The sequence below is a fragment of the Tamandua tetradactyla genome, chromosome 23 (genome assembly GCF_023851605.1).
Source record: "Tamandua tetradactyla isolate mTamTet1 chromosome 23, mTamTet1.pri, whole genome shotgun sequence".
NCBI lineage: Eukaryota > Metazoa > Chordata > Mammalia > Pilosa > Myrmecophagidae > Tamandua > Tamandua tetradactyla.
The window spans coordinates 1382101-1406227 of NC_135349.1; the positions used below are offsets into that span (position 1 = coordinate 1382101).

The 24127-nt window shown below is 46.4% G+C and overlaps 1 protein-coding gene and 1 pseudogene across 4 annotated transcripts in view; one reads left to right on the plus strand and one right to left on the minus strand.

Moving 5' to 3' along the window:
• The window catches only part of LOC143666876 (mitotic spindle assembly checkpoint protein MAD1-like), a 267107-nt gene that overhangs the window by 94146 nt on the left and 148834 nt on the right, over positions 1 to 24127 (minus strand). For all 4 annotated transcript variants that reach the window (XM_077140437.1, XM_077140438.1, XM_077140436.1 and 1 more), the window contains one exon: positions 22795 to 22883. In XM_077140437.1, coding sequence (XP_076996552.1) covers positions 22795 to 22883 — 89 coding nt within the window. The remainder of the gene's footprint in view (positions 1 to 22794; positions 22884 to 24127) is intronic.
• LOC143666879 (developmental pluripotency-associated protein 4 pseudogene) lies at positions 291 to 10041 on the plus strand (annotated as a pseudogene).

Below are 24127 nucleotides of genomic sequence, written 5' to 3' on the forward strand. Positions count from 1 at the left end.
CGCCAGCACCAGACGGAAACAGGTCCACACAGAGAGGTGAGAGCAGAGCGCATGGCGGCCACTCGAGTAAGCGTTTCCTCAAACCATTTCAGGCACTCGAAGATATTTAAATAACTAAATATCCTTTAAAGACATTTAAATGAAACTAATAAAAATATATTAGGGGAAGTCAGGATGGAAGTATAAATAAAAAGTATGAGAACAACAGCATAAAAACTGGAGATAGAAATGAAAGCATACAGTTGTAAGGTTTTAAATTTTATTTTGTATGCTGTGCAGTGGGGGTCACATTTTATTCTTTTTCCATGTGCATATCCCATTATCACAGCTCCATTTGTTGAATGTTTTCTTTTTTCTTTTTTTTTGAGCATATGGGCTGGGAATCGAACCCAGTTCTCCCCATGGCAAGCAATAATTTTACCATTGAACTACCGTGCAACCCTGTTGTTGCAAAGTTTTTATATGTGTAAGGGTATAATATCATTGGAAGGTAGATTGTGGTAAGTTGAAGACGTATACTATAAAAACTAAGGCAATTGCTAAAATAACAAAGAATTATAGCTAATAGGCCAAACCCGGAAGTAAAAGGGAATCATAAAAATGACTCAGTTTACTCCCATGCTGGAGACCCGGGTTTGATTCCTGGAGCTTGCCCATGTAAAAAAAAAAAAAAGAAAGTCTCAGTTAACTCAAAAGAAGGCAGAAAAACAGGATAAAAGCAACAAAGAAGAGATGAGACAAGTAGGCAGAAAACAGAAAAATGACAAGGTCGAACTGAACCATATCAACAATTGCATTAAATATAAATGGTTTAAACCTCAACTTCTTTTCATTATGGAGAATGCAAAAGGCAAGGAGTGTAACTCTACAGAGAAGTCAGGGGAAGAATGCGTGACTCTCAAGTTTGAACCTGTGTTAGTAGAAACAAAAGAGGAACAGCAGCCTTCCAGCGAACCAAGCACATCAGGTTTACCAAAAACCTCAGCTAACGGCACCAAACGAAAAAAATCCAAGAAAGATGACAAAGCTTCCTGTTCACAAGAGAATGCACCATGCAACAACAGCCCAAAACCTCGGAAAAAGATAGCAATTCCTCCATTACCATCTAAATTGCCACCTGTCAACCTGCTGCACAGGGACATCCTGCGGGCTTGGTGCCAGCAGTTAAAGCTAAGCACCAAAGGACAGAAATTAGAAGCATATAGATGAATCTGTGAATATGCTTACCCAAATCAAAATGATATTCCTGTCACAGCAAAGGAGGCCAAGATCCTGACACAGTCTCAAAAAAAATCACTGGGGGAAATGCCTCTGGAACAATCGGAGAAAAGACACATGTCTTCTGAGGGCACTGATCCTTCGGAAATGGCTCCTCCACCCCAGGAGGGAGCATCTGCACAGGAGAAATCTGGTCTTCTTGAGGGAGTGAACACAGTTGTGGTGACAACTTCAGCCCAGGAGGCTGTCTTGGCCTCCTGGACGAGAATTGCAGCCAGGGCTGGGAGGATGGGAGCCATGGAATCGCCCCAGGAGGCCTATGGTGACAGGTGGTGTGTGGTGCATGGAAGAAGTCTCCCTGCAAACACAGATGGCTGGGTTCACTTGCAATTTCATGCTGGACAAGCTCGGGTCCCTGAAAAACAAGGGAGAGTGAGTGCACTCTTCCTGTTACCTGCCTGCAATTTTCCACCTCCACACCTGAAGACAATATGTTATGCCCCAGATGTGTTCAAAGGAACAAAGTCTTAATGAAAAGCCTCCAGTGAGATTGCAATACCAAGAAAATGGTACTTCCGTGATTGCAATTCATAGTGGAAAAGGGCCACAATCGACTTATGGTGCCACTGACCACAAGCCCTGGACCTCACTGAGCTCTCCATGTTCCCTGCTTATAGGACACACGAACTAGTGTGTCTCAGGTTTTACTCCTTCAGGCCCCAACAGTGCCTGATTCTTCATGGGTTGGGATATTGGACACTCTTAATGTTTAAAAATGGAAAGAAGAAAAAAAAAATGTTGCAAGTTACTATTCATTCCAGTTTAATAAGATGACAAAGTTAAAAAGCTGTCTATACTCTCAGATCTTCCTCCTGAAGTAGAACTGACTAAACAGCTCTTTTAAGTGTGTAAATGCGCTTCAGGTAAGCACTGTGGCACATAGTACCCTGCAAGATGTTGATGTGGTGTAAAAAGAAATTTCCTCCTGTATTGCACTTCCCTCCTTATAAGACTGCTTTGGAAACGGCTCCTTTGTAACTGTAAGTTCAGTGGCTTCAAATTGAATATTTTAAGCGGATGGGAAAACTGTTATTGGCCCCCCACCCCCCAAAAAAACCTGACTATTTTACAAAATGGCATTTTTCAAAAAGTTATTCTTAAGGCTATGTTTTGGCTCTGTGATCAAGACAGTGTCCTTCCCCAATCTTTATATATTGAATTAGAAATACATATATAAAATATTTCATTACCCATTGAAAAAAAATATATAAATGGTTTAAACAGTCCAATTAAAGGCAGAAGGACTATCAAATTGGACTAAAAAGCAACACCAAATCATGCTACCTACAAAAATATACTTTAAATATGAAGATACGAAAAAAGATATAATATGCTTACATTAAGAAAACTAACAAAAGAAAGCTGCAGAGGTTGTTGAGGTGAAACAAAGTCGATTTCAGAGCAAAGAGTATAACCTGGGATAAAGAAGGTAATTTCATAATGATAAAGGGATCAATTAAACAAGAGAATATAAAATGATAAATATTTATGCACTAAACTAATAGAATTGGAAAAGAAATAGGCTGGTCAAAAATTTCAATATACATTCCTTTAATAACTGATAGAACAAAATAGCAGAATGTCAAAAAGGATAAAGGAGATTTGAACAACAATCAACCAAATTGTTCGAATTGACATTTATAGAATGTTCCACCTACCAAAGGAGAATACATGTTCTTTTCAAGTGCATGTGAAATATTTACCAAGACAGATCATATGCTGGGCCATAAAAAGAGTCTCAATAAATTTAAAAGGACTCTAGTAATACAAAATATGTTCTGAAACCATAATGGAATTAAATTAAGAATCAGTAGGAGAAAGATATATGATTTACAATGGAATATAATTTATAATTTACAATAGAATCTGAAAGCATGAAATAACTAGGGATGAATCTGAAAAGGATATGAAAGACCTGCAGATTGAAAACTAGAATGTTCCCAGCACAATTTCAAAAGACCTAAGTAAACAGAGAAATACATCTTGTTCACAGACTGGGGAGACTCAGTGTAGTTAAGATGGCAATTCTCCCCAAACTGATCTACAGAATCAAAGCAATCCCACAAATCCCACAGGTTTGTACAGACCAAGAAGCTAATTCTAAAATACACGTGGAAATGTAAGAAACCTAAAGTAGAGGCGGGGCAAGATGACAGCCTGGTGAGGTGTGGAGTCTAGTTCATCCTCCAGAGCAGACAGTAAACAGCGAGGAACAGTACAGAACAGCTGGTGGGGCCACATCTGTGACCGGACACACAGTGTATACCAGTCTGGACTAAGGGGAACGGCTGAGACCACACCCAGAACTGTAAGACCCCCAAGCTGTGGAGGGGGCGCCCCTCCCCCATGGGCATGGCAGGCTGGTTCCCCAAGGGGAAAGGAAACAGACTTTACTAGCAGCAAGGAATTAGCTAAGCCAAGTTCTATTTGCGGAATTAACAAATTCTGACTACTAAATATAGGCCCCCAGGACAGATAAACTTGGATTAAGCATTAAAGTTACTAGGAGTTTTGCCCTAGCAGAGAGGAGGCAGGGCTGATGGGGAAGAAAAAAGAGGCTTTTTGAGCCAGACACCACAAAATACTGAAAAAGGGCTGGACCCCAAGAAAAGGGGGCACAGAGAGCCTGGGAACACACAGAGCCATGCACCTACTCAAGCTCTCGACTGGCAAACACGAAGAGCATAGGTCCAGCTCTGAAAAGGTTTTTGCTTTGTTTGTGTTTTTTACTCCTTAAACAGCTCAACAGATAGAACCCCCAGCCCTCTCGGGCTCCAGCACTGCTACAGGCAAGGACTGAACTCAGACACGTCTGAAGACAAAGTAACTAGTCAGGTGAAAGGGGTTAATTCCCTAAAAGCTGTGCCCTCCCCAAGAGAAAGGTGGGACCTAGCTCAAGAGGAATCCTTCCTTCTAGGAATTCAGACCCCAGAGTCTGGAAAACTGAAGCAATTAATGCCAGCCTGTAACCTCCCCTCTGTCTCAACCACGCCCCAGCAGGGAGAGTCTGCTGAAGTTAAAGGCACCACACCACTTTATGCACGTGGGAAGCTGTGGGCAGACAAGTGCCACGTGCTGGACAGGGCTGGAAAAGCAGAGTCTTGTGGCTTCGTAGGAAAGTCTGGCAACCTGCTGGGTCTCACCCTCAGGGAAAACTGATGCTGGCAACTCTTTCCTCTTGAGACATGGGCCAGTCTGGTCTGGGAAAATCTGACGGGGGTCTATAATATCTGAGGAGACCCTCCTCGAAAAATAAAGGTTCCATATAGGCAAGGCGAGAAACAGAAAAACAAGAGCTGAAAAAATTCTCATCTGAACAGAACCTGTGCTAGAGGTCTAGAATAAACTGAACTTAATGTCAAAGTATGGAGAAGAAAGCCATTCAGCAAGAAAATCACAGGCAAAAGAGTGAAAACAACCTCCAGAATAAACTAAGGAAACCAAATGCCTAGATGCCAGCAAAAAATAACAAGTCAAACTAGGAACACTGGAGATATGGTCCAGTCAAAGGAACAAACCAACACAGGAGATAAGATACAGGAGTTGAAACAACTAATACAGGATGTTTTGAACAGATATAGAAAATCTCATCAAAAACTAAATCAACGAGTTGAGGGAGAATATAAAGAAGACATTGGGAGAACAAAAAGAAGAAATAAAAAGTTTGAAAAAACAAATCACAGAACTTATGGGAATGAAAGTCACAATAGACGAGATGAAAAAAAACAATGGAAACCTATAACAATAGAATCGAAGAGGCAGAAGAAAGGATTAGTGAACTAGAGGACTGGACACCTGAAATCCAGAATACAGAAGAATATATAAGGAGAAGAATGGAAAATATGCGCAGGGTCTCAGGGAATTGAATGACAACATGAAGCACATGAATATACGTGTTGCGGGTATCCCAGAAGGAAAAAAGAAGGGAAAGGGAGGAGAAAAGACTAATGGAGGAAATAATCACTTGAAATTTCCCATATCTTATGAAAGACATAAAGTTACAGATGCATGAAGTGCAATGTACCCCAAACAGAACAGATTCAAATAGATATACTCCAAGACACTTACCAATCAGACTGTCAAGTGTAAAAGACAAAGAGAGAATTTTGAAATCAGGAAGAGAAAAGCAGTCCATCACATACAAGAGAACCCCAATAAGACTATATGTGAATTTCTCAGCAGAAACCATGGAGGTGAGAAGGCAGTGGTATGATATATTAAGATTCTAAAACAGAAAAACTGCCAACCAATAATTCTATATACAGCAAAACTTTCCTTCAAAAATGAGGGGTAGATTAAAATATTTTCAAACCAAAAGACTGGCTCTGTAAGAAATACTAAAGGCTGGAGAGAGAGGTCTGGAGAACAGTATAGAAATGAAGACTATCAATAAAGGTTAAAAAAAAAAAAGGAAAAAAAATTAGATATGACCTGTAAAATCCAAAAGACAAAATGGTAAAAGAAAGTACTGACTTTACACTAAAAGTTAACGGATTAAACTTCCCAATCAAAAGACTGGCACAGTGGATTAAAAAATAAGACTCATCTGTTTGCTGTCTACAGGAGACTCATTTTAGACCCAAGGACAAAAACAGGTTAAAAATGAAAGGCTGGTAAAAGATATTTCATGCAAAAAACAACCAGAAAAGAGCAGAAATAGCAATTCTAATATCTTACAAATTAGACTTCAAATATAAGTCTAACAATTAAAAGAGACAAAAAGGACACTATGTATTAATAAAAGGAACAATTCAACAAGAAGACATAACAATCATAAATATTTATGCGCCAAGCCAGAGTGCTCCAAAGTACATGAGGCAAACACTGACAACATAGAAGGAAGAAATAGACACCTCTACCATAATAGTTGGAGACTTCAATTCCCCACTCTCACCAATGGACAGAATATCGAGACTGAGGATCAGTAAAGAAACAGAGCATTTGAATAATACAATAAATGAACTAGACTTAACAGACACTTACAGAACATTACACCCCAGAACAGCAGGAGACACATTTTTCACAAGTGCTCATGGATCATTCTCAAGAACAGACCAGAGGCTGAATCACAAGGCAAGTCTCAATAAATTTAAAAGGACTGAAATCATACAAAACTCTTTCTCAGTTCGTAATGGAATGAAGTTGGAAATCTATAATAGGAGGCCCAGAAAATTCACAAATACATGGAGGCTAAACAACAAACTCTTAAACAACCAGTGGGTCAAGGAAGAAATTACAAGAGAAATCAGTAAATATCGTGAGGCAAATGAAAATGAAAATACAGCATATCGAAATTTATGAGAAAGGAAAAAAACATAAAAAAGTACAAAAATATAAAAACACATGCAAAAAAGAAACAAACAAAAAATAGAAAATAAGGGGATGCAAGGGTAGTTCAGTGGTAGAATTCTTGCCTGCCATGTGGGTGACTGGGTTCAACTCCTGGTCCTTGCACTTGCTCTCCCCCTCCCCCCCAAAAAAACAAAAACAAGCAAATCCAAACAAAAAAACATCAAAAATTCTACAAATGGTGTTGCAATAACAGGATACTCACATAGAAATATAAATGCATGTGGCCCCACCATACAGTAGATAAAAACAAAAGAATAATAATAAATGAAACAAATTTAAAAAGTAGGAAAAAAATTAGAAAAGTTATAGGATGTAGAAAAGGCAGCACCAAGAGGGAAATTTATTGCCTTAAATGCCTATATTTAAAAAGAAGAGTAAAAATCGAGGCATTAATTGTTTCATTGGAAGAACTAGAGAATGAACAAAAACTAAGCCCAAAGCAAACAAAAGGAAAGAAATAACAAAGATTAGAGCAGATATAAAGGAAATTGAGAAGATGAAAACAATGGAGAAAATTAAGAAAACAAGAAGTTGGTTCTTTGAGAACATCAATAAAATCAATGGACTCTTAGGTAGGTTAACGAGAGAGAGAGAGAGAGAGAGAGAGAGAGAGAGAGAGAGAGAGAGACGATGCAGATAAAGTTAGAAACAGAAAAGGAGACATAACAACTGACCCCACAGAAATAAAAGAGGTAATGAGAGGATAGTATGAGCAACTATATGCTAATAAACTAGGCAATGTAAATGAAGTAGATAATTTCCTAGGAAGGTATGCAACCAACGTTGACTTGAGAAGAATCACAAGTAAAGAGATTGAATCAATCATCAAGAAGCTCCCCAAAAAGAAAAGTCCAAGACCAGATGGCTTCACGTGTGAATTCTACCCAGAACTCAAGAAAGAATTAGTACCAACCCTGCTCAAATTCTTCAAAAAAAAATTGAAGAGGGAAAACTACTTATTCTATGAAGCTAACATCATCATAATACCAAAGCCAGACAAAGATACTACAAAAAAATTAGAGACCAATCTCTCTAATGAATTTAGATGCAAAAATTCTCAACAAAATACTTGCAAATCTAATCCAGCAGCACATTAAAAGAATTATACACCATGACCAAGTGGAATTTATTCCAGGTATGTAAGAATGGTTCAACATAAGAAAATCAATTAATGTAATACACCATATCAACAAATCAAAGCACAAAAACCACATGATCATCTTGATTGATGCAGAAAAGGCATTTGACAAAATTCAATATACTTTCTTGATGAAAACACTTCTGAGGGTAGAAATAGCAGGGAACTTTCTCAACATGATAGAGGGAATATATGAAAAACCCACAGCCAACATCATCCAATGGGGAAAGACTAAAAGCTTTCCCCCTAAGGTCAGAAACAAGACAAGGCTGTCCACTGTCACCACTGTTATTCATCATTGTGCTGGAAGTTCTAGAAAGAGCAATTAGATAAGAAAAAGAAATAAAAGGCATCCAGATTGGAAAGAAAGAAGTAAAACATCTGTTTGCAGATGATATGATGCCATATGTTGAAAATCTAGAAAAATCGACAGCAAAACTACCAGAGCTAATAAATGAGTACAGCAAAGTGGCAGGTTACAAGATCAACACCTAAAAATCAATAGTGTTTCTCTACACTTGTAATGAGCAATCTGAGGAAGAAATCAAGAAAAAAATTACACTTATAATAGCAGCCAAAATATTTAGGAATAAATTTAACTAAGTACCCAAGAGCCCTACACACAGAAAATTACAAGAAATTAATAAAAGAAATCATGGAAGACCTAAATAAGTGGAAGGACATACTGTGTTTATGGATTGGAAGACTAAAGAGAGTTAAGATGTCAATTCTACCCAAATTGATTTAGAGATTCAATGCAATACCAATTAAAATCCAACAACTTATTTTGCAGAAGTAGAAAAACCAAAAGTCGATTTTATTTGGAAGGGAAGGCTGACCCGAATAGCTAAAACTAACTTTCTTTACTTGAGAAAGAAAAATGAAGAGGAAGGTCTCACAATAGTGGTCAAAACAGCATGGTACTGGCATAAAGACAGATATACTGACCAATGGAATTGAACAGAGTGCTCAGATATAGACCCTCTCATCTATGGACATTTGATCTTTGATAAGGTAGTCAAGCCAACTCACCTGGGACAGAACAGTTTCTTCAATAAATGGTGCCTAGAGAACTGGATAGCCGTATGCAAAAGAATGAAAGAGAAAACATATTTCACACCCTGCGCTGGTTTGAATTTGTGGACCCCAGAAAAGCTAAGCCCTTTAATCCTCACCCTGGATTGCTGGGTGGGAGGTTTTTTTTGTTTTTATTTTAAATGCTTTTTTTTTTTAACATGGGCAGGCACCAGGAAACGAGCCTGGGTCTCTGGCATGGCAGGTGAGAACTCTGCCAGTGAGCCACCGTGGCCCTGGCTGGGAGTTTTTAAATTGTTCATGGAGATGTAACCCTTCAATTGTGGGTGAACTTTTGATTAGATGATTTCCATGGAGGTGTATCTCCACCCATTCAAGGTGCGGTTGCTTACCGGAGCCCTTTAAGAGGGAACCATTTTGGAAAGAGCTACAGAGACAGCAAACCAGAGACCTCTGGAGATGAAAAACGAAACTCCTCAGGGGGATATTCATGAAACAAGAAGCCGGGAGAGAAAGCTAGCAGATGCCACCATGTTTGCCATGTGCCTTTCCAGTTGAGAGAGAAACCCTGAATGCCATTGGCCTTCCTGAACCAAGGTTTCTTTCCCAGATGCCTTAGATTGGACATATTTATAGCCATGCTTTAGTTGGGATATTTTTACAGTCTTAGAACTGTGGACTTGCAACTTAATAAATTCCCCCTTTTAAAAGTCATTCTGTTTCTGGTATATCACATTATGGCAGCTAGCAACTAGAACACACCCTATACAACAACTAACTCAAAATGGATCAAAGAACTAAATATTAGACCTAAGACCATAGAACTTTTAGAAGAAAATGCAGGGAAATATCTTGGAAAACTTGTAATAGGAGGTGGTTTCCTAGACCTTACACCTAAAGCACGAGCACTGAGGAAAGAAAAAGATAGTGGGAAGTTCTCAAAATAAAACACTTTATGTATCAAAGAAACCTAAAGTAATCAAAACATTAAGAAGAACAAAGTTGGAGGGTTAACACTACCTAATGTCAGGAGTTATTACAAAGCTCTAGAATCAAAACAGGGTGGTGTTGGCCTGGCGGTGTATAGATGGGCCGATGACACAGAATAGAGGCCTGAAAAAGACACAAAGGCAGGGCCAACACAGTTCCGACACAGGTACAAGGCAAATCAGGGTAGGAGGGACGGTCTTTCCAACAAACAACGCTGGGACAATTGGAAATTCACAGGTAAAAAATCAAACAAGCAAAACAACCAAAGAAACTAAAATCTAAACCTTATATGATACAAGAATATTAACTAAAAATGGATCATAACTACATATAAAATCCAACATTTAAAATATTTTTAAAAGGAAATATAGGAGAAAAATCTCTGAGCTTGGGATAGGCAAAGATTTTTTAGTTACGACATCACGAACATGATATACAAATGAAAAACACCAGTAAGTTGGGCTTTATCATAAATACAACTTCTTCTCAGAAGACACTGTTAAAAGAATGGAAAGTCATACCACACACTGGGAGAAAATATTTGCAAAATAAATATTTAATAAGGGATTTGTATCTTGAACATACAAGGGGTTCTCCAAACTCACTAATAAGAAAAAAATCTAATTAAAAAATGGGCAAAACTAGCCCTGGCATTGCGGGATTGACAATGCCGTCCTGATCAATAGGGAGAAAAGAAATGCAACAAAATAAGGTATCAGTGGCTGAGAGATTTCAAATAGAGTCGAGAAGCGTTTCTGGAGATGACTCTTATGCAGACCTCAGCTAGATATTACTAATTGCCATGTATGCTAAGTCCCAACCAACAGGATTCCTGTAAACCCGAAAGAGCACCCGGGCCCTAAGTGGTACTCTATAAAACTTTCACTCACTTTATTTTCCAGAAACTTAAAACTTCCAGATGGTTCCTAGACCAGTTAAGCCCCAAAACCCGAGTTAGGAGACCCTCAAACAATACCAACTAGTTGCATTCCCCCTACGCCATAATGTTGACACCCCTTTCCAACATGAATAAGTAAGAATGGTCATTGCCCAAGTTCCCTGAAGACTGGGAGAAGGGTCAAATGAGAGGGAGGAGTTGCAACACAGAAGAGAGGATTTAACAAATGAGTGTAACTAAAAAAGAATTTTTTTAAAAAAGGGCAAAAGATTGAAATAAACACTTTACCAAAGAAGATACACGGATAACAAATAAGCACAAGAACAGACATGTTCAATAACATTATCCATTAGAGAAATTCAAACTAAAACCACAGGAAACACCTATTAGAATGATTAAAATTGAAAAAGACTGGCCATGCCAAATCTTGGCAAAGAGAAACAGGAGCTCTTATACACGCTAGTGGGAGTGTAAAATGGTATAACCACTCCGGGAAATAGTTTGGCAGTTTCTTAAAAAAGTAAACATAAAACTATCAGCCATTCTATTCATAGGCATTTATACAAGAGAAAAGAATATATATTTGCATACAACAAATTTAATTGCAATATAATCTCTGTTTATAACAGCCAAAAAAAAAAAAAAACTGGGGGAAAAAGCTAAATGTCTATTAACAATTGAAGGTCTAATCAAACTGTGGCCTATCTGTACAATGGGATATTACTCAGCGAGAAAAAAGAATAAACCACTGCTACGTGCACACACTGCAAACTCCCGAAATCCTCATGCTGAGTGAATGACACCAGACAGAGAGTGCATGCAGCATGATCCCGTTCACAGAAAACCTGAGGAATTGCCAACGGATGTGCCATGGCTGAACACAGACTGGTGGTCCCCCGGGGGAGGAGGGCCTCTGGGGTGGCTCTACGGGATGGACGCATGTCAGAACTTACTAAACTGTGCACTGTGAAGGTGCAGCTTACGGCATGTCACCTATACCCAGCAGAGCTGCAACAGGCAGCCTCCTACTTGTGGAAGTGGAGCGGCTGGTCAGGGGGTGCCCCTAGGGTCCCCGTGGCACTGCCCACCGGGACCCATGGTCTTCCGGGCTGGCACAAGGCTGAGCCTGAAGAAAGGGCTCCTCTCTGCACCCTACAACACTGATGGAACCAGGTGCCCGCCGTGGTGCCCCGACAGGGCAGATATCTGGGCAGAGGCCCCCTCACCCCTCACCCCACCTCTCCCAGGGTAGCTGACAGGAGGCCGCCGTGCAACAGGAAGCCGGTCTTGTTACAGGAAACAGTGACCGCTCACTCAGAAGGGCCGCTGGCTGAGGGCCGAGGACCCCACAAATGGCTCACTTACCCCCCAACCCAACCACCTGGGCAGACACTGGTCTCTTCATCAAGGTGAAGAGTTTCAGAGAGGCCAAGGGACTGGCCTCAGATCATACAGTGGCCCACCTGCAGCGGCTGAGGGTTAGAGGTGCCCGCGTGCAGCGGCCGAGGCTTAGGGGTGCCCACAGGCAGTGGTCTAGGCTTAGAGGTGCCCACATGCAGTGGCCAAGGGTTGAGGATGCAGTGAGGAGGAGGCAGGGCCCCAGCTCTGGAGCCATTCGGGCACGTGCATGGTCTGGCCAGGTTCCTGCTTGTATCCTTGACCGCTCCACTCCCCGAGCCTCTGCTTTCTCCTGCATCAAGTGAGGGGAGCCAGCCCCCACGGGCTCCAGACCTGGGAAAGTGAACGGCGGCAGGTGGGTCAGACGCACCAGCGAACCAGCAAGGAAAAAGCCGTGTCCTTCCCACCTCTATCCCTGACCTGGTGTAACAGCTGGACGGTGGACAGACAGCAGCTGTCTGACCTCGAGGAGCAGGTCAGAGTAGGGAGTGGTGGTTCCTTCCTGTCGTCCCTCCACCTGGGGAAGCACATGACAGCACAACAGGCGGCTGCAAAAGGAGCCCGAGTTCCTGCTAGGGGGACCGGAGAGTGCAGGGAGGCCGTGGGCAGGAAGCCACTCAGGACACGGGCTGCACAGAGCGGCTGAGGGGTCGAGACCACACCCGGGCACGTCTCATCCCAGCCTCAGGACCTGAGCTGACCTTAGATGCTGGCCCGCTAACATCCCAGGCAGACCTGGGGGCAAACACCCCAAAGGCCTGAGACCTGACCTGTCTTGCTGTGGCCATTTTCCAGGCCTCAAAACCATGAACGAATAAATCCCTGTTGTCCAACCCAACCCATTTCCTGGGAAGCGGAAACAAGTCCTCTGCTGAAAACATCCTGCCCCAATTACCCTAGGCTCCAAGTAAGTCTTATAATCTGCTAGTGTGACTCCTCCAATTTCGTTCTTCTTTGTCAAAAATGTTAAGCTATTCTAGGTCCATTGCTTATTTCAGAATAAGCAATGCCTACAAAACACTGCATGGGGTCAGACAGGAATCAGGCTGACTCTACAGATCCAACCTGGGAATAGGACGCCTTTATTACATTGGTCTTCCAGCCCATGAGGACGGTGGGACACTCTACTGCTCAAGTCTTCTTTCATTTCTTTCATCAGCAACTTGTAATTTTCAGGACTCAGATGATGTACTTTACATATTTATTGTAAATAAATTTATTGTAAATAAATATGTAAATAGTTTACATATTTGTTGGTAGTATACAGAAAGGCAATTTTTTTTTTTTTTTTTTTTTTTTTTTTTAAGAGAGAGGGAGGAAAGGAAGGAAAGAAGGGAGGAAGAAAGGGAAACATTTTTAAACATTTTCTTGTTTTTTTATTATATTTTGTTTGTTTGTTTGTTTTTTACATGGGCTGGGGCCGGGAATCGAACCGGGGTCCTCCGGCACGGCAGGCAAGCACTCTTGCCCGCTGAGCCACCGCGGCCCGCCCAGAAAGGCAATTTTTTTAAGCATACAATCAATGGTTCACAATATCATATGGCTGTGCATTTATCATCACAATCGACTTTTTTTTTCTTTTTTGTGCAAAATAACATATATACAAAAAAGCAATAAATTTCAAACCACATCACAACAACAGCTGTAGAACAGATTTCAGAATTTGGTACGGGTGACAATTCCACAATTTTAGGCTTTTACTTCCAGCTGCTCTAAGATACTGGAGACTACGAGAAATATCAGTACAGTGATTCAGCACTCACACTTGTTTGTTAAACCCGCCCTTCTCTGTGTAACTCCACCATCACCTTTGATCTTTCTCTCACTCTTCAGGGATAATCTGGGCTATGCTCATTCTAACTTTTTCATGTTGGAAGGGGCTGTCGGTAATACGGTAATATGGCGTAGGGGAATGGAACTAGCTGATGTCTGGAGGGGCTGGGCCTCTGCACTTCAGAACTTACATGGTCCAGGGACCATCTGGAGGTTGCAGGTTTTGGAGAATTACCCTAGTGCACGGAACCTTTGAGAAAGGCAATTTTTAAAATGTTGGTCTTGTATCCTGTGATCTTGCTGAATCCATTTACTTAGCGCTAGGAGTTTGTTTGTGTGTATATGGTTTCTTGGTATTTCCTACATACACAATCATGTTATCTGCCAATAGGGTCAGTTTCATTTATTTTCAATGGAATGCTTTTAATTTATCTTTTCTTGCGATACTTCCTGGCTAGAACTTCCAATATCATGCTGTAAAGAGTGATGAATTAAGATTTCCTTGCCTTGTTCCTGATCTTAGGAAGAAAGCATTTATTTGGTTTTTCACCAGTAAGTATGGTGTTAATCACAAATTTTTTGAAGATGCCCTTTATGACATTTTTGTTTACTCCCAGTTTGCTCAGAGTTTTTATCATGAATGGATGTTAGATTTTAAATGCTTTTTCAGAACCTGCATCTGGTCAACTGATACGATCATATGAATTTTTTTTTCTTTAATATGTTGATATGGGGGAATTACATTAATGGATTTTCAAATATTGAACCAGCTTTGTGTAAGTGGAATAAATCCCAATGGGTCAGTGTACAATAATTATTTTCACATATTGCTGGATTTAATCTGCTAATAGTTTGTTGAGGATTCTTGCATCTAAGTTTACAAGGGAAACTGGTCTCTAGTTTTCTTTGATCCCACCTTTGTCTGGTTTTGCTATGGGGGTAATAACAGTCTCACCAATGAGTTGAAAAGTGATCTCCTTTTCTATTCTCTGGAAGAGACTGTGTAAAACTGATGCTAATTATACTTTAAATGTTTGGTAGAATTCTCCAGGAAGAATTCTTCTTGGAAGCACGTTAATTACAAATACGTTTTTTAAATGCTTATACACTGATCTAGATCATCTATTTCATTTTGGTCGAGTTTTGGCAGTTTGTGGTTTAAGGAATTGGTCCACTGCTAATAAGTTACTGAATTTGTAAGTATAAGTAATTCCTAGCACTCTATAATAACCTGTTAAGGTGGCGGCAGGATCTGTAGCCACCCCACATTTCATTCCTGATATCGAAGATTTGTGTCTTTTGATGTTTTTGCTAGAGGTTTAGCATTTTTTTCAAAGAACCAGTTTTTTGTTTCAATAATTTTCTCTACTGTATTTCTCTTTTCACTGATTTGTGTTCTTCTCCTTATGTTTCCTTACTTCTGCTTATTTTGTTCTCCTTTGTCCAGTTTCCTAAGGTTGGGACATAAATTACTGGTCTGGGATCTTCTTTTCTAACGCAAGCATTTAGGGCTACACGTGTTTCTCGGCACCAGTTAGCTACGTATCATACCTTGTATCGTGTATTTCCAGTACACTCAATTGTATTTCTTTCCTTTGAAACTTCCTTTTTGCACATGACCTATGTACAAGTGTGCTGTTTAATTTCTAAACATTTAGAGATGTAAACGTTGTCTTTTTGCTACGCATTTTTGGTTTGAGCCCATTATGGCATTTTCCATACTTGCCTTTTCAGCCTCTCTATCTTGGAGTGTCTGAAGTGACTTTCTGATGTATAACATATGGTTTGGTCATGTATTTGTATCCACCCTGATAATCTTTACCTTTCATTTGGTACATTTAGAAAATTTACATTAGAAATGGTGCCCGCTTAGTGCTTAAATCTCCATATTTGTTGGTTCCCTCTGTGGCCCTTTCCTTCTCCTCCTGGGTTACTGGAACATTCTTAGAATTCCATTTTAACATATATATGCCGTATTTTTTAATATATCGCTTTGTAGAGTTTTCTTAGTGTTTCTTTCTAGGAACTGAGCTATGCACAGGGAACTGAAGGCTCACAGCTGTGGCACTTTACCACTGGAGGGAAGGGTAGAAACACTTTCCACCTTGAAATCCTTATGTGATTCTTCTCTCTACACTCAGCACCAACATTGCAGCTGCTGCACCTGCTGTCAGCTAGAAGGACGGCTATTGTACTTCTCCTGCGTTTATCCATCCCATTGCTTTTCCTTCCGAAAGTCCGACCTTTCTATTTGGAAAGCTTCCTTAGGGATTCTTTAAGGGCAGGTCGGCCAGAGGCAAATGCTCAGTTTCCCTTCATCTGAGAGTGTCGTGATTTCCCTTCATTCTTGAAGGATATTTTCACCAGATGACAAGACATTTCCTTCAGCACTTCCTTCTGCCTTGATGAGTTCAGATGAGAAATGTGCTGCCATTCGAACTGGTGAGTTCCCCGTAGGTACTGTCAGTTCTGCCTAGCTTCCTTCCAGATTTTTTCTTTATCTTTAATCTTCAGAAAATTGACAAGAATATCTCATATGGCATGGATTTCCTTGGTTTTTACCTGGTATGGGGTTTGTCCTGCTTTTTAAAATGTGTAGGTTTATTCCTTTTACCAAATTCGGGAAATTTTTAGACTTATTTCTTCAGATATCTTTCTAGGCCCCACTCTCTCTTCCCCTTCTGGGACCCTGAAGACATGACCTGCTGTGTTACCACCACAGTGCTCCGAGGCTCTATCCTTTCCTCCTCTCCCAGTCGACTTCCTCTTTGTTCAGGTTAATTGATCTCTATTCATTTGGGATAGAGGCCATGGATTCTTCTATCTCCAATCTACTGAAGTTTGTCCAGTGGATAGTTTATATAGGTATTGTAATTTCCATTTGATTCTTTTTGTAAATAATTTCTATATATTTTTGCTGAGATTTCCAACTTTTCATTTGTTTCACAAGGATTCACGATTGTTGCTGCAGCACTGTTACGACCGCTGCTGCAAAATCCCTGCCTGACGGCCCTGACATCTGAGCAGTCTCTTCTTGTTCAAGTTATTACTGTCCTGGTTCTTGGCTGGATGAGTGATTTTTACAGTGTCCTGGACACTGGAGTATTACGGTGTGAGATGCCCGGTGCTACTTAGTCTCCTCTTCTAGCGGGCAGCGTCCCGTCTGGGGGCCTGTGGCAAGGGGGAGCCCTCCCTGGCCGGTCCTGCTGCGGACGGGAAAGGAAGGCTGGCCCGTGCCCCACAGCTCTTGGGCGCAGAAGCTCAGTTTCCCCTTGGCCTGGCCCTGGGCGAGCGAGCAGAGCGCTGACGAGCCCCCCTGCCCCTCTGTGCGGTACGGGGCCAGCAGCAGGGGCTCAGTCCCAGCACGGCCCACAGACAGGAGAACTGGTGCACTGCCGGCGCCCACTGAGGGGGGTGGATGACTGGCCCCCCATTCGCCCGGTGGGCCCTGCCAGGTTGGGAAGATGACCGCCCTGGGCCCGGCTGGCACCTGGGTGGGCAGTCGCTGCTGCAGAGCAGCGACTATGTCAGCTCTCTGCGGGGCATCCTGGACTTGGCATCTGGTGAAGTCAGGTAGGTACTGTGAGAAAAGTGTCCCCATCTTTTCGCAGGAGGACAGGCCTTCCCTGGGCGTTTTCGTTGCTGGTGAACGGCTCTGGCCTGGAGGCTCAGCAGGACCCGCCCAGGCATTGGGGGCAGTGAGGAGACCCCAGGGCCTCGCACCACGGCCTGGGTCTGTCCACCTGTGGTGTCCAGACGCTTCAGCCGTGGGGTGCTGGGAGGGCCAGGGCTGGTCCATTCGGCAGGAACCAGAGAGCAAAGGTCTTCTTTTTAAAGTTCAGCAAGGCCCCCTGTCACACATGCTTCAGTGTGCCTCTCCTTAATTTGCACAACCCTGGAGGTTTATTTTCTTGGTAGAGAAAACCAAAGGTCTCCTGACTGAAAAATGCTAAATAAACGTGAGGGCAAAGTGAGCACGCTAAACAGGGACCAAGGAAGTCCCCACGAGGCGGTGCGGCCCAGCCTGCCGGTCCCAGGTCTGCGTCCACACAGGGCTTCTTCTCTAAGCACACTGCCAGGCCCAGAGAAATGACCAAAGGCAACGGTGGCCAGGAGCCACGCCCCCAGCACAGCCCCCCTGAGGTGTGGGCCCTTGGGAGAGGACCCTTGAGGGGGGACAAAAGTTACGTGGTGGCCTAAGTGGTGCAGGCTGGGTCTGAACCTCGTCTTGGAGGCTTTAGAGAGGAGCCAGGGCCCAGAGGGCAGTGACGTCAGTGGAACCCAGGGGAGAATGGAGAGGCCACTGCCCTGGGCATCGCTGCACGACAGGAAACAGCAGGACCGAGCCTTGCCTTGATGACTTCCCCAGTGCTGGACTTCCGGCCTCAAACCCTGAGCCAGTAAACCCCGTGCTTAACCACAGCCCTTGGCAGCCGGGAGGGTTCCCAGGGAGGCGGACCAGCACGCTACACTCTGGTGGGAGCCCAGCAACCAGCTCCCCAGGGACACAACCCCCACGGCTGCTCGGGGCCATGGCCCGACACTGAGGGAAGCCCCTCGCAGGAAGACCACGCCGGCACGGCCCCAGACAGGAAAGAGAAAACCGCAGAGACGCGAGCCGTTCACCATCGAGGCAGTGAGCACACCGTGCTCAAGAAATGCTCGCAGTGCTTCATCTATGGAGGAACGCTCAGGAGCAGCAAGAGCAAAGCAACAGAAAACTCCTGGGGGAATGAAAGCGTGATAGCGGGACTTCAAAAAAAAATCAATATAAGGACAGACTGATAAAGCTGAAAAAATCTTACAAAATAGAAAAGATGGAAAAGAGGATCAAAGGAGGAAAGAACAACAACATAAACAACGAGATCGCCAATGCCCAAACGACAGCAGTTTCAGGGAGAAGAAATGGAGACAATGGAGAAGAGCCACCAAGAAGCTCAAGCTGGTCCCTTGAAGGGAAGGGGGAGGCGCAGCAGAGGCCCAGGGACAGGTGGGCACGGGCCATGCCCAGGGGGCCCCAGAAGGCTGGGGGCGAGGGAAAGACTCCCTGGCTGAGGCCCAGACCCCACAGCACTCTGCCGGCCCCACCGCGGAAGGAGTGTGAGGGCAGGCAGGGGGTGCTGCAGGCGCCCAGGGGGTCCTCACCCTCCTGGCGAAGCCAGTGGTCGGGGAGAGGTGTAGCAAAGGTTCTGACAAGTGACCCGCCACGCTGGCCGGGGGCAGTGTGAGGCCACGGGGCTGGCTGGGCTGCTTCCAGACAGGCCAGCGGCCCAGGCCCAGGCCCAGGCCAGCACGGCCCCTATGAGGTCAGCAGGCCCCATGGGACAAAATAGAGAGAAGGGGTCTCTGTTCAAGGCCGGGGTCTCTGGGTCAGCTGGGCTGGGGCAGCCCTGGGTCAGACCCCGTCCCACTGTGCTGCCAGCAGTGGGTCCAGAGTCCACCAGGCCAGTCCTTGGAGCAGACATCACCCCCAACTCCAAGGCCCCCCGATACCCTGGGACCCGAGTGGAGAGGCCTCTCACAGGCTTCAGCTCAGACCCGGTTTGGGAGTCCCTGACCCTCCTGCTGGGAGGTCTGCACTCTGCCTGCAGATGGGGATTCTAGACGCAAGCCGGGGAAGGGGCCCTTCTGCTGCTGCCACTTACATCTTTAGACATTTCCTCTATTAAAAAAGTGATGTCACACGCATGCACACATGCACGTCTGTGTGCATCTCTCCTAACAAGTGTGCGCATATGTGTGAGACACAGGTACTGCCTATGCCCACCTGCGGCCTGGAGGACGGGTCCAGGACCCCTAGCTCCTGGGGAGGGGTCTGCGGGCAGCCCCTGCCCACCATGTCCTCTGGATGCTTCTGAGCTGACCCCTTTGGAGAACTGTGAGCAGAAGCAGCTCACGCCCCAGTGAGAAGGGGGAGAGGAAGGAATTAAAGGAGCAGGTAGTTTCCTCTCAGAAGGGCAGGCTGGGCCCTGCTTTGGCTCTCACATCCTCAGGCCGCTCTCACAGGGGTCTCAGCTCTAGGAAAAGCTCGGACAAGATGCCGGGGCATGGCCACCCTGCCCTGTCCCAGCCAGTAGGCCTGGTCAGATGGGTCATGGGGCGGCCCCCAGGGTGAGGCACATCCACGCCCTGGGCAGAAGCTGCCGCAGCGAGCCCTGGGGGCCCACAGGCAGTCGTGGCAGCACGTGTAAATGCCCGGACCACACGCCCAGGAACTGGATGGAGCATGAGCAGGGCGGGGCACAGCTAGCTTCAGGGACAGGACACCCATACAGGGGAGCGGGGAATCCAGGGAGGGGGAACATTGGAGATGGAGCAGGAGGCTCGGGGAGGGACCCCGGGGGTTCCCGCAGCCCCCGACAGAGCTGCAGCGGAGATGGCCACTGACTGAGACCAGGGCTGTTGGCTCGCTGGCTGAGTGCGGACCGGCCCCTGGGGCCCACCTGGGAGTGGGGTGGGGACCTCAGAGCCCCGGCTGGTGCAGCTGTGGGGTAGCAGCAGCCCTCCGGCTGTGACAGCCAGCGTACTCTCCCGAGACCTGCTCCACCTGCTGCCAGGGCTGGAGGCGATACCTCCCTGGGGATCCAGGAGGCCAGTGCTGCCGAGGCAGCTAGTGGGGCCACCTGTGGAGGAGGCCAGCCCTGCAGCCATGCCTCCCCTCAACCCCACCCTTCCCCACACTCGGATGGCGAGAAGGAACTGCTGAGAAGGCTGGGGTGAGGTGCCAGCAGTTTCCCAGCAAAGCTTTTCAAACAAATGTTGACCCGATTTCTATTAATTAGCCGCAAAGGCACTTCTTTCCACAGTGGCATTAGCAAAATGAGATGGTGGGGTAGGCTTTGATCTTGATGTGTAAAATACCAATGCTAAAGCCCTTCTTTTTAATTAAAAAAGTAAATCAAGTAATATAAGATGCCCCAAAAGTATGCGGCCCCACCAAGCTGCCGCGCCTGGCCGGGCTCACGCCGAGCATGGAATGGGCGGCTCTGTGCCTGAAATTTCCAGGGAAAGGCTCCCTGTGGCACCGTGGGGCTGTGCCGTGAGGCGTGTGAAGGCGAGAGCCCTGGTGACTGGGCTCCTCCGTGACAGTGACAACAGCTCCAGCTGCCCCGGCGCTGTACCCTACTCCCTGCAAGCAGCCCCTCCTGGCCCCAAGGGCTGAGGCCTGGCACCGGTGGTGGCGACTCCACGACTCTTCCCCTCTCGCGGCACGTGCCCCCCCCCGTCCTGTGCCGCTGCAGGAGATCCTGGCTCCACCCGTGGCCCCACCCGCCCTGCTCCCCTGCACGCCCTCTCTGGGTCCTCCCAGGGCCCCCCGCCCTCTGTACTGTAGGAACTGTCTCCATCGTGGACAGAACTGCTCCCGGATGCCGAGGAGGGCTGTGGGAGGCACAGGACAGGGCTTCTGCAGCCCTCGTGGGGAGCAGCTGGCCTCTAGCACTCCCCTCTTCCACCTCCCACATCTACTGCCAGGGAGACTCTAACTTCTAAATCTGAGCCCGTCACTCCTTGGCTCTAAACCTCAAAGGGTTTCCACTCTCTGAGGACAGAGACCACACACCCAGCAATGGTGCTTGCCCCTCCATCCCCCAGGGCCCAGCTCAGGGGCCATCCTCCGCCATCCCCTGCCATCCTCCAGGTTCAAATTTGGGTTCATCCTCTACCGTCCACCTGGCTCCCTGTGCTGCACCGCCAAGGCCCCCAGTAACCGTATCCTCTTGGCAGGCATCTTGCTCGCCGTTATTTCACACTCAGAGCAACACTGAGCCTTCAGGAGAGGCAGGGTCCAGCCTGAGCACCGCACAGCAGGGGAGGCCGGATGCAGTTGGGTCCCTGTGTGCCGGCAGCCTGGGCTTCCACTGGCTCCATAACGCGGCACTGCCCCCAGCCCAGCCCCACTCGGCACGGTGCCTGGGCGTCTGTCTGCTTCCATGGGCACTGGAGCTGTCTGGGAGCCTTGGGCCCTCTCCTCTGGCTCGGCTAGCCCTCCCGGGTAGCAAACCCCACTGCCCAGAGGCCGCAGGCAGCCTAGGGTCTGGAACCTAACCAACCCAGCCCTGCAGGCATCCGGAGCTGGGGGCCATTTTGCCTCTGCTCACACTGCGTCCCAGCCCCTCCATCTGCAAGACATCTGGGCAGGACGTGCAGACATGAATTCCAACTGACCACAGCCAGACTGCCTTGGAGCACTGAAGGTGAGCCAGGATGGGGGCCCTTCAAAGAGCTCTGCCCATCTCACCCTGGAAGTCTCTTACCTAAGGGCCCTGGTATCTCCCCAGGCCAAAGAGGAAAGAAGAGAGCTCTAGGGAAGAAGTCCCGGCAGCAGCCTCTTCTCAACGTGAAACGCCAGTGGGCTGGAAGGGAGTGGGGAGAGGCAACGCGATGTTCCGAGGATGCTCTCAGCTCAGCGTCCCCAGCACGTCTGGGAGACAAGATGGAGGCACCCGGGCTGGAGGCCAGAGGCCAGTGTGCCCTGGTAGTGGCTCTCATGAGTCCCTCCTCAAACAGGTTTGACTCTGCTTCCCATGCCCCAAACATCTTGCTGCCTCTGAAAATGCCTTTGCAAAATGCAAAGGGAATGACTCCCTTTTGCATCTGTTTCTCTGGCCAGTGGCTGCCCCAGCAGAAGGCTGTGGCCAGGGCTCTGCGGACTGAGTGGCAGGGATACCAGGGGGTCCCTAATGCCATCGGGGGCCCAAAGAGATGCCGAAGAGAGAGGCCTGAAACAACACAGACAGGCTCTTTTCTGCAGAGAGGAGCCTGAGAGGATGCAAGGTGACTTAAAAGAGAGCCCCTTCCAGGAAGGCGTCAGAGGGACAAGACCTGAAGAGACTCCAGATGCTCGAGGGAGAAGGAAGTGCAGAGAAGACATGACCAGGACGCCTGCAAAGCCTGGAGGCCCCAAGGGGTGGGAGCCAGCCGGAGGACCTACCTGAGTGTGTCCACCTCCTCTTTGGAGAACAGGAAGTTCTGGTCAGCAGAGTTTGACTGAGACTTCAGGATTTTCAGCTCCATCTCCAGCTGCAAGAAGGTGTAGGGACAGTCAGCCAGCTCAGACCAGAGTACTCCTGGAGCACCCCCCACCACTGGACCCCGGGAGCCCTTGTCCAGGCCTGGCCCCAGAGACCCGAACACCCCTGAGGTGGGAAGGTGCTCTTTTAAGTCACCTTAACCTTCCTGGCTCCCATGACTCCTGGAAATTCCAGAAGCCCGACTTTGCCAAACCTTAACATTTTTATCTCGTTCAAACACAAGTTCTCTCTCTTTTTCAGCACCTTATCTTCGGAGTAGCAACAGAGCTTCACGGACATAGTAGGGAATATGGAGGGGTGACATCAAATGTCCAGGGGACGGAGGGTACAAACTGCTTTCATTGGTCTCAACAGTCCTTAATATTTTCTTATTTTGCTACCTCAATGTCCTTTATAGAATGGCAAGAGATGCATATACTGGCTTTAACAGGGTTGAGAAAGTCTGCTGGGACAGGCCTGGGGGTGCAGGCGTTTGGGGCAGCAGGTGATGGTAGCAGACCAGGAAGGCAGGACCCCCGGGTCCAGAAGGAGAGGCTGGAGCTTCCCTCCAGGTGGCCGCGAGGTATGGCCGGGGCACGGGGGCAAGAACACTGCTGAGCCAAGGCCCAGCTGCCCCCAGGTGGCTGCCCAGGTGTCATGACCCATAGGCTCTCGCCCGCCCCCTCGGGTAATGCCTGCCCCCCGGCCCCCACTCAGAGTCCGTGGGATCGCCGGGCTCCGGCTTACTTGCCTGCAGAAATGCTCGGCTCCACTGCCTGCCTTCCCCATGCCAGCAGCGACCATCGAGAAGCCCTTTAAAACCCTGGGCCTGGATTAAACTCACGGATGACGTCCGGAGGAAAGAACACCTTCAGGACAGTGGCACGCCGATTCGAGCACGCGGAGGGCCTTTCACCATTCGAGTTCTCTACGGCCAGCCAAGGGGCCTTCACGCAGACCTCGGGCCTCTCCTGCAGGCTTGGGCGTTTGACCTTTTCATCCTTTGCTGTTGCTGTCATAAGCAGGAGTGCTTTTTCCTACTGTACCTCTAACTGGTTGTTTTGTGCACCTACATACACGACCTTAGAAGTCGGCATATGGATTTACTTCCCACCTCTATGAATTCTCAGCTGCAGTGGGCGTCCGCTGATTCTCTCGGTGCACGCTCCCATCACCTCTTCCTCCCAGCCGGCACAGCTTCCGTTCCCTTTTCCTGTTAATTTTGATTGCTGGAATCATATTACATCATAATGG